Source organism: Theropithecus gelada, chromosome X (assembly GCF_003255815.1).
Source record: "Theropithecus gelada isolate Dixy chromosome X, Tgel_1.0, whole genome shotgun sequence".
Taxonomy (NCBI): domain Eukaryota; kingdom Metazoa; phylum Chordata; class Mammalia; order Primates; family Cercopithecidae; genus Theropithecus; species Theropithecus gelada.
Window position 1 is genome coordinate 90694977 of NC_037689.1, and position 14430 is coordinate 90709406.

General features: G+C 41.9%; 1 protein-coding gene across 13 annotated transcripts in view; it reads left to right on the top strand.

Moving 5' to 3' along the window:
• ARHGEF9 (Cdc42 guanine nucleotide exchange factor 9) overlaps positions 1–14430 on the top strand; it is a 156890-nt gene that overhangs the window by 105875 nt on the left and 36585 nt on the right. For all 13 annotated transcript variants that reach the window (XM_025372880.1, XM_025372878.1, XM_025372882.1 and 10 more), the window contains 2 exons: positions 3328–3560; positions 7721–7850. In XM_025372880.1, the coding sequence (XP_025228665.1) occupies positions 3328–3560; positions 7721–7850 (363 nt within the window). The remainder of the gene's footprint in view (positions 1–3327; positions 3561–7720; positions 7851–14430) is intronic.

Sequence of the window (14430 nt, forward strand, 5' to 3'; positions counted from 1 at the left end):
TATGTTGTGCTTTCAATTTCATTTGTCTCAAGATATTTTTAAATTTCCCTTTTGATTTTTTCTTTGACCCATTTGTTATTCAGGGATATGTTGTTTATTTTCTACTGATTAAGAATGTTCTAGTTTTCTTCCTGTTACTGACTTGTAGTTTTATATCATCACGGCCAGAAAAGATACTTGATATGATGTCTATCTTCTTAAATTCGGTAAGACTTATTTTGTGGTATAACATGTGATCTATTCTGGACAGTATTCCATGTGTGCTTTAGAAGAATTTGTGTGATAGCCTATCTGTGTAGGTCAGCTTTGGTAACATGTGGTAGTGAGACTGGAACCCCTAGTTTGGGACCCTAGGACTGTTTGCAGGTGCGTGCATGGTAGCTGTGCTGGGTCACTGGGCCAGAGCATCCAAGGAGGCAGTACTTACTACTGTCTCCTTGGATGCTCTGGCCTAGTAATGGCTTAAGTACCTAGAGAATGCAAAGGCTCCTGTGCTGGGTCCTTTGGCCAAGGCAGCTGTGGTAGGAGTAGCTCAGGCAGCTCTGGACATGGGAGAGGGAAAGCTCTGGTGGATCAGGGATCTGGAGAATGTGAAAGCTGTTGGCCTGCATCACCCCTTCCCACTGGGCTATAGTAACCATAGCAGCAGTTGGGCAGCTCTGGGTGGCTCCAGGAAGTAAGAAGAAGGGACATGGCTCAGGCATGGGTTTTTTTTGTTGTTGTTGCTGTTTGTTTGTTTTCTCCTAAAACTGAGAAGGAAAAAAAAAACAACAACCCATGGACCCTTAGCAGTATAAGCTGCAGGGGGTCTGCTGTTACTATACTAGCAGTTGGTTTTCTTAGCAGTAAAAGCTGAAAAAGCCTCTGGAGTCTGTGACTGAACACTGAAGGATCTTGAGAGGTAAAATCTACAGGAGGTACACAGTGGCTATGAGGGCTGTTGAGGTCCTTGACAGAGAGGCCTACTGGGGCTCTGTGTCGAGCAGGCCACGGCAGATCACTGCGACTCCTGCTACTTTGCTGATACTGATATAACTAATCCCTATTCTTTGCTCTCTGCTGTCTCCAGATATCTAGGCTATATCTGTCTTCTCAGAGATCTGGGTGGGATGAAACTGAAGCTGTTAATTTGGGCAGTGTCCCATAAAGCTGGGGAACCTTGTTGTATACTCCTGTCTCCTTCTCCCTGTATGTAGGACGCAAGATCCAAGGAGTTTCCATTCCATAATGAGCAGTGCCAGCTATGGGGATGGGGTGATGCAGGCAAAATGAAACTATTTTTCCTACTACTTTTGTGTATTTGTTTTCTGACTTTTTCTTTCACTATATTGCTGTGGCTTCTTAAGTGGACCCCTAAGCTCTTCCAGAATTATTTTTTGTTCATGAATAGCTACCAAATTGTTGTTTGCTGAAGAAAGGAAGGCTGATATTTCCTATTCTGTCATCTTACTGACATCCTCTTCTAAAAGTTGATTTCTAAGTATTTAACATTTTTTCAGCTGCTGGTGTAAAGGTATTTTAAAATGTCAGTTTCCTGTAGTCTATTGCTATTACACAGGAATATGGTTGATTCTTGTACACTGACTTTGTGTCCTGACACATTACCAAATTCACTAATTGGTTCCAGTACTTTTTTGTAGCTTTCTTAGGACTTTATGCATATACAATTATGTCATCTCTGAAAAAAAGACCATTTTATTTCTTCTTTTTTCAGTCTATATTCTATTTCCTTTTTTTATTTCTTATTTCACTGGTCAGGACATACAGTACAGTGTTAACTAGAAATGGTAAGACCAGGCATTTTTGTCTTATTCTGATCTTAGGGGCAAGCATTCAATATTTTACCAAGTAATTAGCTTAACATTTTTCATAGGTGCCCTTTATTACATTGTGGTAGTTTCTTTCTATTTCTAGTTTGCTGATGTCTTTGTCATAAATTTATTTTCTCAAATGCTTATTCTGCATTATTGAAACAATCATGTATTTTTTCTCCTTTAATCTGTTAATGTGGTGAATTGGATTGGGATAAGTCTCTCCTGATCATGGTATATTATTCTTTTTATGTGCTATTTTGCTTGTTTTTCAACCCTAATATAATAACTCCATCTTGATTTTTTTGTTGATCAGTTTCTATTGCCTGTTGTTTCTCTTGGGTTTTATAAACATTTTCTATTCTAATACATCGGGTTATCTTTTATTAAGTACTTGTCAATGTATAATAAAAATTATAGAGTTTTTTTAAAACTTTACTTGGAATTAATTTCAAACTTATGGAAAGGTTGAAAAATAATAACCATACAAAACATACCCAGATTCCCCTGTTGTTAACATTTCACCATTTTGTCTTACCATTTGAGTGTGTTTTCCCTCTCTCTCCTGACTCTCTCCTCTTCCCCTTTCTTTATATACATATTTATATGTCCATATATACATATACACACACTCATACATTTTTTTCTCAGCCATTAGTGTTTAACTTGCATACATCTTAGATTCCTTACCTCTAAACACTTCATCACATTGTGTTTCTTTAGGGACATTTTATGGAGATAATATCAGGGTCTGGATTATGTGATTCCTTCATACAGATATTTATTTATTTTTAGCTTTTCCAGCTATTCTCAGTGGCAGGGTTTGTCTGCAACAACTTAGTCTGTCATTGCCAGAAGTAGAGTCACTGATCTCTTACTTTTTGTGATCCAGTCCCAGAGTTTTATTGCCATGCTGTGTTTTACTCGTTAGGACTGGTGTTCCCTCGTTACCCTTCTTTTACAGAATGTCCCTACTGTTGCTATTTACTCATTTTTTTATAAGAATTTTACAGTCAGTTTGTCTTGTTACTAAATAATTTGTTTTGCTATTGTATTATTAAATTATGAATCAATTTAAGAATAATTTACAGGCCGGGCGCGGTGGCTCAAGCCTGTAATCCCAGCACTTTGGGAGGCCGAGGCGGGCGGATCGAGACCATCCTGGCTAACATGGTGAAACCCCGTCTCTACTAAAAATACAAAAAACTAGCCGGGCGTGGTGGCGGGCGCCTGTAGTCCCAGCTACTCGGAGGCTGAGGCAGGAGAATGGCCTGAACCTGGGAGGCGGAGCTTGCAGTGAGCCGAGATCGCGCCACTGCACTCCAGCCTGGGTGACACAGCGCGAGACTCCGTCTCAAAAAAAAAAAAAAAAAAAAAAAAAAAAAAAAAAAGAATAATTTACTTCATTATCATTTTAATATTTCTGCCTAAGAATATGATCTCTCTTTCCATTACTTTAAGACTTCTTTTGGGGTCCTCTGTAGCCTTTTCTTTTCTGTTTTTTCTTTTCCCACAGCAAGATGGATTCTGGATATACTCTGAGTATTGTAACAACCACCTGGATGCTTGCATGGAGCTCTCCAAACTGATGAAAGACAGCCGCTACCAGCACTTCTTTGAGGCCTGTCGCCTCTTGCAGCAGATGATTGACATTGCTATCGATGGTTTCCTTTTGACTCCAGTGCAGAAGATCTGCAAGTATCCCTTACAGTTGGCTGAGCTCCTAAAGTATACTGCCCAAGACCACAGGTAAGGGATTGAGGGAGTCAGGAGTGAATGAGGGAACTTCCTCTATCTGTTGGTTCTCATTGAGAATACATATCCTTTTGCCCTTTCTGAGTTTCTATTAACTTATCTACAAAATAGGATGATACATTCTTGATTGCCTCATAGCCAACAGGGTACAGAAGGCAGAGCTATCACTGGCTTTGTTACTCACACAAAAGGAGGGTCCAGGGCCACTATATTTGGGTTAAAATCTGAAATCTGCCTAGGGCTCCAGCACCACTAAAGCATATAAGATATGATTTGTTAGAGAAGCAACATCAACTCAAAAATGAACCCAAATATGTAAACCAAACCAACTGGCCCACACCCAAGGCCTAATGAATCTGGGTCTGAAAGTTAGCCCCAAAGAGACCAAGCAATGGAGCTAAATCATACTTGTGGACTGATAATATTCACTGGGTAAATTATATATGGCATAATTCATCTTAAAAGTTCCAGAAAAAAGTTTTTAAGCATAACTCAAAGCTATGTTAGTTTCTTAGGTCAAAACAACATCAGAGCTTTTGGGGGGTTTGGTGTGCACCAAAAAGATAGGACATTCAATTTGGATTTGCCATTTCTGTGCACTTTCACCTTGTGACTGGAACTCCTGCTTCAAAGTCCTCTTGACATCTAGGTTCCTGATTCCCTCTCCTCCCCCGTCTTGCGCTCCAGAGTGACAGTAGAGTCGCTCAGGCAGTGTCAGGCTACATCAATTCCTGCCCTTTCTCAGAGTGACCTGTTGGGCCCAGCACAACTCCCACGACATGGACAACCCCTTTTGGCAGGTCTCAGGAATCTATATTAAGATGATGGCTCCTGCCATGCATGTCAAGAGTAGCTTGGATTTGAAGGCAATTAAAGGCTGATGCCAACTTGGAAGCTTAGTAAGATAGGTGTTCAGATAGGTTGGACTGAAGGCCTCTGAGGGAGAAGATTAGATGACAAATGATAAATAGAGAAGAATACTGACTTTGCTTACAGATGATTGACATATATTCCCTACCCTACCTTCCTTAAGTTGATGAGAATGAAGACTGCATGTAAGAGGGAGGCTAGCTGACATGTCTGGAAGTAGAAAATCTTTGCTCTGTTACTCTCCCCAGTAAGAGGCTGGGCCCAGACCTCATCTGAGGGCTTTGACCAGGGTTTGGCTGAACCACAGCCATTCCTTTCTTCTCCCGCCGACTGCTAAAACTAGTAGGACAGGTTAGAGATGGGCACATTCCCCCTCTAGCCATTTTGAGAAAGGCAGCCAGCTAAAAATGGCAAAAATAGGCAGTATGGGACACTGACAGTGAGGAATCCATGGCCGGTTAGTCTTGGCGTAGAGGAAATGAACGTTCTCATGCCAGGACTGCCCAGTAGAACTTTCTGCAACAATGCAAATAGTCTATATTTGTGTTATTCAGTATAGTAGTTACCGATCACATGTGACTATTGAGTACTAAGAAACATAGCTACTGCAACTGAGAACTAAATTTTAAATTTTACTTAATTTTAATTAAATATGGCTAGTAGCTACCATATTGGACAGTACAGCTCTGTGCTTTACTTCCCAGAAAGTGGCTTAGAGCACTGATCTCCTCAAATCAGAGAAAGGAAAGGTACAGGGGCAGAAAATGGGTCCAAAGAATAGGAGCACTTAATTATGTTAGCAGCTTCTGTGCTGCAGTCTTCCCTTCTGTCACCACTCTACCTCCTTCTAAGTGTCAGGCTCAGACATCTTGCCAAGGAGAAACTTTGGTGATGTCACATAGCCCAAAAGATCCTCATATGTTGGAGCAACTAACTGTAAAAGAATGAAATGTAACAGAAAAAAATGTAGAGTGTTACCATTGCATCTAAGATAAGAAATAAATAGTTCAAGGACAGGCTGAGAGAGTTTGTTTTGAAGAGACTTAGGAAGTGTTAGTTGGCCATAAGCTCAATATGGGTCAGCAGTGGGATCCAGAAGAAAAACTGATAATAGCTAACATTCATTGAGGCTCAGAATAAAGACTTCTCTAACATATTTGTCTTGAGACAGAATAGACTGGTTAGGAAGTATAGTGAAAAGCCTTTCACTGGAGGTGATACTGTAACATTGTTTGAGAGCTACGGCTCTGACAGGTGTGCAGAGCACAGATTGGAGTGAAGGATGCAAGTTAAGAGGAGGTACTACATAGGATCTTCCTGGCAATTAGAAGTCCTTTTCCTCTGCCTTTCTTTGGTCTATCAACCCACTATTCAATGTTGTGGGTGTGCAGTTGTGCAGTTGTGCAAAGATGTGCAGTTGTTGCACATCTTTTTTTTTTCTATTTCCTTTAAAAAAAAAAAAATGGTACTGAGAGATTGAGCAGACTAGTGACCACAAGGCATTTTCAGTTTCTCTAAGGAAAGGTGTTAACACTGAACTGTAATGCATCCTCTTGTCTTCTCAGTTTATTTTAGCCCCCACTGAATGGCTGAGATCTCCCTATCAACCTGCCTTTCTCAAGAGCCATTCAATTGGAAATCAGAAAAGAACAGCAGAAAAAAACCTGGACAGGATATGTAACTCTCAACATGTCTGCTATCCAGGGTCCTAGGATGTGAGGCCAAGGATTATACTTCTGAGACTGGGGCTTTTAAGAGGCATCCCATGTGATGTCTCTACTACAGAAATGTTTGATTTGTAATAGTAATACTATTAACATTTGTTATATGCCAAGAGTAAAATAGTTTACATGGATGATTGTATTTAATTTATGAAACCTTCAGTAAACTATACTTTTCCCCATTTTACAGATGAGGAAATTGAGTCAATGAGAGAGGGAGTGAGACTTGCCAAAGGCCACACTGCTAGTCAGTGAGAAAAACTGACATTTGATCCCACAAAGTCTGGCTTCAGACTTTGTGTTCTTACCCACTGTACTACATTCTGTTTCTATATTGTGCAAAAGCAAACGTGAGGATGATATTTCACAGTGATTTGGGGCAGAAGCTCCATAGAAATAGATGATGGAAGAGATGGTAAGGTGGTCTATACTGCGTCATGTGTGAGGCTCCCTTTTTGGTCCTTGGCTGGCTGTATCAGATAGGACACAAAAAAAGTGATGCAAAAAAATAGTGGCCCATTTGTCTCTCATGTAAAAGAAGTATGTATTCTGAAGTTTATGACTGGTATGGCGGCCCCATGGTCATGAGCACCCTACAGCTATCAGAAACATGAGCACCCTACAGCTGTCTGCTATCCTATGCCTAGGGTATTGACCTTGTCCTTATGGTCCAAGATGGCTACCGGAGGTTCGGCCATCACATCAACATTCCAAGCATCAGGATTGAGTAAAGGCTAAAGAAGGGTTTGCTCACTTCCTTAAAGGTGATTTCTCAGAAGGCCTACCTGGTAGAGCAGGAGCACCATCATCTTGGACAAGCACCACCACTTTAAGTTCCAGCTCCCTTTCTAGGCTCATGCATTTCAAGAAATCACTTCTTTTCTAACTACAAGCAGCCAGAAAGAGCAGACAGTAAGAGAGCTCAGGCACAGAAGGAGGTCAGGGGAAAGTCTCTTGGGTAACTGCCAAACTTCACCCTCATACAATGGGCCCCAGTAAAACAGTGGCCATTAATAAGCACATTCTTTTTCCTTCAGGTGCACTAAGATAGAGAAGATAAAAGCAGACTCAGGGGATATGCCTGCAGCTGCAAAAAGATGTATGGGAACAGACACACAACTCTCTCTCCCAGATAAGCGCAACAAAGAGGCACAGAAACAGTCTATGCCTCTGATAAACTCTCCCACCCTGAATCCTTAAAAACTCTTAGTCTGTAAGAAAGTGTGGCTCTGACCTAACTCGGCCAGCCGCTCCTCTCAGGTTTATTTAAATTAACCTCTCCCTGTTGACTGAAAAGCCATCCTTCATGTTTCTCTCCTCTTTCTTTAATTCTTATACTACCCAACACTTCTATTTACATATCAGTGTACAAAACTTAGATGCATAGTCATTTTTGCTGAAGCAAAAGATAGGAAATGTAGTCTTTAGGTGGTGTGGGTTCCCATTGAAAATCAGGACTCTGTTACTAAGGAGGTAGAGGAGAGTGGATGTTAAGATTGGCAGCTAGCACATTGGTTCTCTGGCACATTGGTTCGTTCAACTTGCACTCTTTTGTTTTCACAGTGACTACAGGTATGTGGCAGCTGCTTTGGCTGTCATGAGAAATGTGACTCAGCAGATCAACGAACGCAAGCGACGTTTAGAGAATATTGACAAGATTGCTCAGTGGCAGGCTTCTGTCCTAGACTGGGAGGTAGGAAACTTACCAACCAGGGTATTGGGGAATCTGAATAGCTTGGCAAAAGCTTCCCATCTTACCTAAGGATAGGTGAAGAGAAATTAGATTTGAAGAGCACCAGGAAGGATTTAGATTAGACTCAAGGTAAAATTTCCTGCTAGCGAGAAGTGTTGGATACTTGAATAACTTTCTAAGAAGATTGGAGAAATTTTTGTGATGATACCTCATTGAGAAATGAAAGGTTCATTTCTTTAGGTATTGCCAGGGAACAATTGGGTTGACTCAGTAGCCTTTCAAAGCTCTTTCTGGATTTATGACCAACAGATTCACACTTAGATAAGAAGTAGTATATACTAATTTACTTTCAGACATAGAATACAAGGTTGGTTCTCCTGTTCCCAACCATGCAGGATAGCCAACATACTTTTTTTTTTTTTTTTTTTTATCAGTTATATCACCTCACCCTGACACATCTATTAGGTCTCTCTATTAGGCCTGTACACTCTAGGCCACAACCATCATCCCTGCCAAATCCACAGTTTTATCATCTGTTTTTAAAATAATACCTGAGAGCCTTTCAGTTCATTGCAGACAGCCATGACTTCTCTGAATTCTGAAAGACCTTTCCTTCCTAGATGCCCACCAAAAGAACCAGGAGTAATGACATTTCGCATCTGTCTTGCAGACCCAGGTTGTGCAATCTGATAGTCTGCTGGCTAAAATAACCAAGATGGGAGAGGCTGGACGTGCTACTAGGGAGGGATTAGCAATCTTAAGCCTTGTGGTCACAATATAGAGGTAGGGTCTGCTCCCAATTCCCCTGATCTCAACTCAAGTGTCATTTTCAGTGATTAAGAGGTAGTATCTCTCTTAATACTTAAAGTATTTTAGCCCATTCCAAGGGAACCAAGCATCATCCTCACAAACAGCTACTTAACCAAGGCCCAGAAAAAAGTCATCTTCCTTTTATTCTGCTACCTCTGTCCTACCTTAATGTAGACTGCTGAAAAAGACCACAGTTCTGATCAGTTGACATCCTTTAGGGTTACATTTGAAGGATAATGTTCCCATATAAGTAGAACAGCACTTTGATTTTCAGAGAAAGGAATTTGTCTAGATGAAGAGATCCTCGTTCTCTTAAGCAGAAGCCAGCACTGGGCCAGACTTACTAGAAAATTGTGGGTCCTTTTTTCCTTGTGTTGGCCTTGCTTTGGCCATTTGCCTGATTAGAGGCAGAGAGCTGGACCAAATGACTTCTAGCAAGCCCATCAACTCTAAAACACTAAAATTAAGGTGGATTAGCTGGCCTTATTCTCTCTCGTTGGCAGGGTTTTTTATAAGAGAAGGTGCCCAGCAGCGGTTGTCTTCCTATTCCCTGGAGCATCTCCCCAACTTCCCAATGCCTAGAAGACCTTCTAATTCCCCTGTATGCTCTGGGGCATCAGTCCTTGGAGCAGGAGCCATGGGGAACCAAAAATAGCATGAAATTCCCTGGCCTACACAGGGAGCTTCAGTAGCACCAAGCTCAATAACACTGGGGTATGATTTAAAGACTCAGCACCTCCGAAGGAATTTCCTGCATGTTTGTCTGGATGGAGCTACAAAAACATGGTTCTAACAGTTTCTGCCTCCTTTGTTAGCCTGATTGATTGGTATTCTAATCTCATGTAAGCCCACACATCCCTTGTACACTCCTGCTTGGTGAAGCCTTTCTTTATCTAAATTGACATCTTACTTCATTCAGGCTGCTATAACAAAATACCATAGACTGAGTGGCTTATGAACAACAGACATTTCTTTCTCATAGTTGTGGAACCTGGGAAGTCTAAGATCAAGAAACCAGTAGATTCAGTGCCTGGTGAGAGCCCTCTTCATAGACTGTTGTCTTCTCATTGTAACCTCACATGGCAGAAGGGATGAGAGAACTCTTTGGGGTCTCTTTTATGAATGCTGTTCCCATTTAATTCATGACAGCCTCATTCTCATGAGCATCATCCCCCAAGGCCTCACTTCCAAATGCCATCACGGTAGAGATTATGTTTCAACATGTGAATTTTATGGGGATACAAACATTCAGCCTATAGCAATTTGTAGGAAGAAAAATTCTTCATGGTCTTCTTGTCAGACTGAGGCCACTGTGGAACATTTCAGAGGCCAAGCCTAAAGTTTCTGTCATATTCACCATACCTGTGTTAAAGACGTCTAGAATGTCAGAATCACAAAGGCTCTTGAGGACTCCCCCTACAACCCTGATGATTCTTGTGTGTATACACACGCACATATGCACATACACACATACTCTCACACACTTACTCTCAAACACCTTGCAGTGATGGTGGAAGACAGACAGGCAGAGAGAGGCTTATTTCCTACCAAGGCCACACAGCAAGTCAGTGACAAAGCTGGAACTTGAATCTAGTCTCCTGATTCCTTGTGCGTTGTTTTCAGTAATGTACCACTTATTCCTTCAACCTTCTGCCTCTCACAGCCCAATTGCTGTTCTTTGTGATACTGCAATGACTTGCTTTTCGTATGTAGTAAAGAGTCTATATTTAAATAAGACAGTGAGACAACCTTGGGGAGGTCATCCAAATCCCAGTCAGGTGGTGGGTGAGGGCTGGGGAGTCTCCCCAAGAAAGCAGTGAGACATGGATACTCCATGGCTTGATGATTATTAGGATTGGTGGCTCAATTTCAGATTCCCTGGTATAGGTTATTTGTGCATTCCACCTGCCCAAGAAGTTGTCTAGGCAGGGAGAGATATTCTGCCAGATTGCTGAGGACTGCTGTGAACGGACCATGCAAATCAAGAACAAGACGCCATATTTTGCTGTCTCTGCCACCCCCTTGCCTCCCAGATGTTTGAACAAACAGAGTGGCTGTCTAAAGCATCCACATGATGATTTCAGCTTCATTTGTCAAATGAAAAAGAGGAGTCATAGGGGAAACCTTCAGAGCTTAATCTCCCTTGAAGAGGAATTTGGAGGGTAGCATGCAGGCAATTAGTGTCTGCTCAATAAATCAGAGTGTCTGGCTACAGAGCAGGAAGCCTTGCATTATATCAAGGCCTGACCCTTCTCTTAGCTTATTCCATGAACATTCTTGGTCTCTTTGCCCAACTCTGGTTATTATCCCTGCCCTCTACCATTCTGTAGGGACTAGAGTTCCTGAAGTCCCTCTCCTTTTACCCCACCCCCAAAGACTCCTGAAAATCAAATGGATGAATAAAAGTGTCAGTCATCTCTCTACTAATCAATACATTAGAGCAGTATGTGGGAACAGCAGGGAGAATAATCTGTTCCCAGGGACTACAGTTTCTGGGAAATTCCTATTTCTAATTTCTGTGACACTGAGGTTTGGTTGAGCTGTCACTTTGCCACCTTGCACACTCATTTAATCCACTTGAAAACAAGGGAAAGGTAACATATCGTGGATAGCTTCTTTTTAATCTTTTTTTTTTTTTTTTTTTCTGGAGATTTGTAGCAGGAACTTAAGATTGTAGCTCATGTTTGGGAGCTTGATTATGTGTGGTTGTGATTTCCTCTTTGTGGCATCCCTCTCCTCCCAGCCTGGTTGTATAATACCCAAAGACCTGTTCCAGTTTACTATTTGATGATTGAATCCAAAGAGTTGGAGGAAACAAGAAAACCCAACATGATGAAGGCAGCAAAAGCATCTACTTAAAAGCTAAAGTGGCTTGATGAGGCATACTCCTGGGACCAGAAGATCAAATGTAGGGCTGGATGGATTTGTTATTCCTCTTCCTTCCTGTCAGTAGGCAGCATTGAAAATAAACTAGTTAAAAAGTATGGTATTCCCCTTATCCTTTCCCTGGATCTGCTCAGATTACACCCCCACATCAACTGGCCTATAATTAGAATGGGGTGAAATCAGGCAGAATGGGGTGAATTAGAATTAGAGGCCTCTTCTCTCAGGCTCTGACCCCAAGGAAGAAAGGTAGATAAGCTGGCAAGAAAGCTTTGGGTAGTTTTTTGTGGCCACTGTTCATTCCACACCTATTGGTTTAGTTCTCAAACAGTATTTATTGAGTACTTAAATATCAAGTACTCTGTGTCGGACCTTATTCTATGTTCTGCACATACATCAGTGAACACGACAAAGTTTCCACTCTCATTGATTTATATTCCAATAGGGAAAAGAGGCAACAAACATATCATCAGGTAGATGGGCCTCTGAAGAAAAATAAAGTAGGATAGCAGGTTAGGGAGTAATGGGGGTACTAGCTGAGGAAGCAACAGTTAAGAACAGACCTGAAGGAGAGGAAGGAGCAAACCATGTGGCTTTCTTGGGGCATAGAATTCCAGACAGAGGTGAAAACAAACACAAAGACCCTGAAATATGGCAGTGTGTGCTAAAGGAACAACGCGGAAGCCAGTGTGCCCAGAGTAGAGTAAGTGAGCGAGAGAGTGGGAGCAAATGAAGTTAGGGAGGTGACTGGAGGTCGGATCCTGTCTTCATAAGACTGACTTGTTAGTTTGAGTGAGATGGGGGCCACTGGAGGGTTTTTGAGCAAATATGTGAAATTATGAGATTTATGTTTTGAGCATTTCCCCTCATATGCCAGACCCTATGTTGGGCAATGAGGATATTGAGATCAATGAGATGTGGCCTTGAACATCTAGTGGGGACAAACATATCCCAGCAGAGGAAACAGTGTGGGCAAAATCCTGGAGGAAGGGAACAGATCCGAAGGCCCACAGTTGGGGAGTTTTGGAAGGAGTTGTACTTTTTGGGGCAAGACAAAGAGATGTGTTATATAAGTGGAGCAGAGGAAGCAAGGGTGAGATCTCTAAACAATGAGAGGACTGTCTCCTTTCCATGAACTCATTTGATGCTCTCAAACAGCCATGTGAAGTGGGTCAAATAGGAACTGTTTTAATATTCCCACTCTACAAATGAGGAAACAGATTGTGAGAGTTTAAGCTAGTTTCCAACTCGAGAGTGAGTTGGTAGCGGCATTGGACTCAGAGCCCAGGTCTTTTGAGATTCTCACCTTAGAAATCTTCCATGGCAGCTGGTTGTTCCCCTGGGTTGGCGATGGTGGGAGGAGATTGGTGGGGGCCATCATTCTAATGTGGTTTGGTGGATAAGAGCATAGGTTTTGGAGGGCTTCTGACCTAGCTTCTGCCCTTTTGGGCAAATTACTTCCAATTTCTTTGACCTTGGTTTTGGGGTAATAAGAAAACATCACTTACTGGATTGCTGTATTACTAGGAGACAGGATAGGTATGGAAACTGGGGCACACAGTAATAGTCAAGATAATAAGTATCACTTATGTTGAGCTTATAGTGTGATGTGTACTTTCTAGGCACTTTATATGTTTTAATTTAAATAATCCTCACAGCACCCAAATGAAGTTGGTACTGTTATTATGCCCATTTCAATGATGAAGCAACTGAGTTATAGAGAGACTACGTGTGTTGCTCAAGGTTAGTCTGGTTGGTGAGCACAGAGGAGTATTATTTTAATTTTTTTTTTCTACTTGGTGGAGTTACATGTTGCAAGTAATTAAAATATAATTGAGGCTGGGCACCGTGGCTCATATCTGTAATCCCAGCACTTTGGGAGGCTGAGGTGGGTGGGTCGCTTGAGGTCAGGAATTTGAGACCAGCCTGGCCAACATAGCAAAACATCATCTCTACTAAAAATACAAAATTTAGCTGGGCATGGTGGCACACGCACGCCTGTAATGCCAGCTACTTGGGAGGCTGAGACACAAGAATCACTTGAAGTCAGGAGGCAGAGTTTGTAGTGAGCCGAGATCATGCCACTACACTCCAGCCTGGGTGACAGAGGGAGACTCTGTCTCCAAAAAACAAACAAAGAAATTCAGAGTTGAGATGCCCCTGACTGGTGGAGTGGATGGACCAGATAATACTGGGTAGCCCTCCTGGTCGTATCATCCACATTTAGTAAATGGTATATTTAAAAGTCATTCTGACCGTCTTCTTATGGCATTGGCTCTCTTTTATGGCTTTATTGGACTTCATACATATTCAAAGTGGACTGTAGCACATCTTCCTAGCCTGCATCAGGGCGAGAACTTCTCTCAGCTTCCCATCCCTCCAGCAGGAAATCGCTGGGGAGCAGGTTGGACCACAACCCTGGTGGCTTTCTTTCCCAGTATCAGGCCTCCAGAGGTTCTGTGCTAGTATGTCAGCCCCTCTAGAAGGAGTGTTTACCTAGTTCCTAGGTAATATTGAGGCTAAGTCTTGAGCCTAGAGTTGAAGCAGTATTTCTAAGCCTTTTTTTTTTTTTTTTTTTTTTTCAGGGTAGGGGCGGGTTTCTATTATTAGAAAATAATTCTGCTGAGTTCCCCCTTTCCTTCCCATCCTTTAGACTGGGGAAAAAATGGTATGCTCGAATACACCATTTCTAGATGCCCCACTCTCTGGCCTACTACCCTGCCTGATCTGTGTTTGCCTCTGATTATCTCTGGGAGGTATAAAGGTCTCTATCTCTAACCTTGCCTTGAAGCTTTTGGGTGTAAAGCTGAGATCTTAGCATCAAGGTATCAGCACTAAGACCATGAAGATCATCCTCATACTACGTCTGGAAAAAGTGACACCTAGA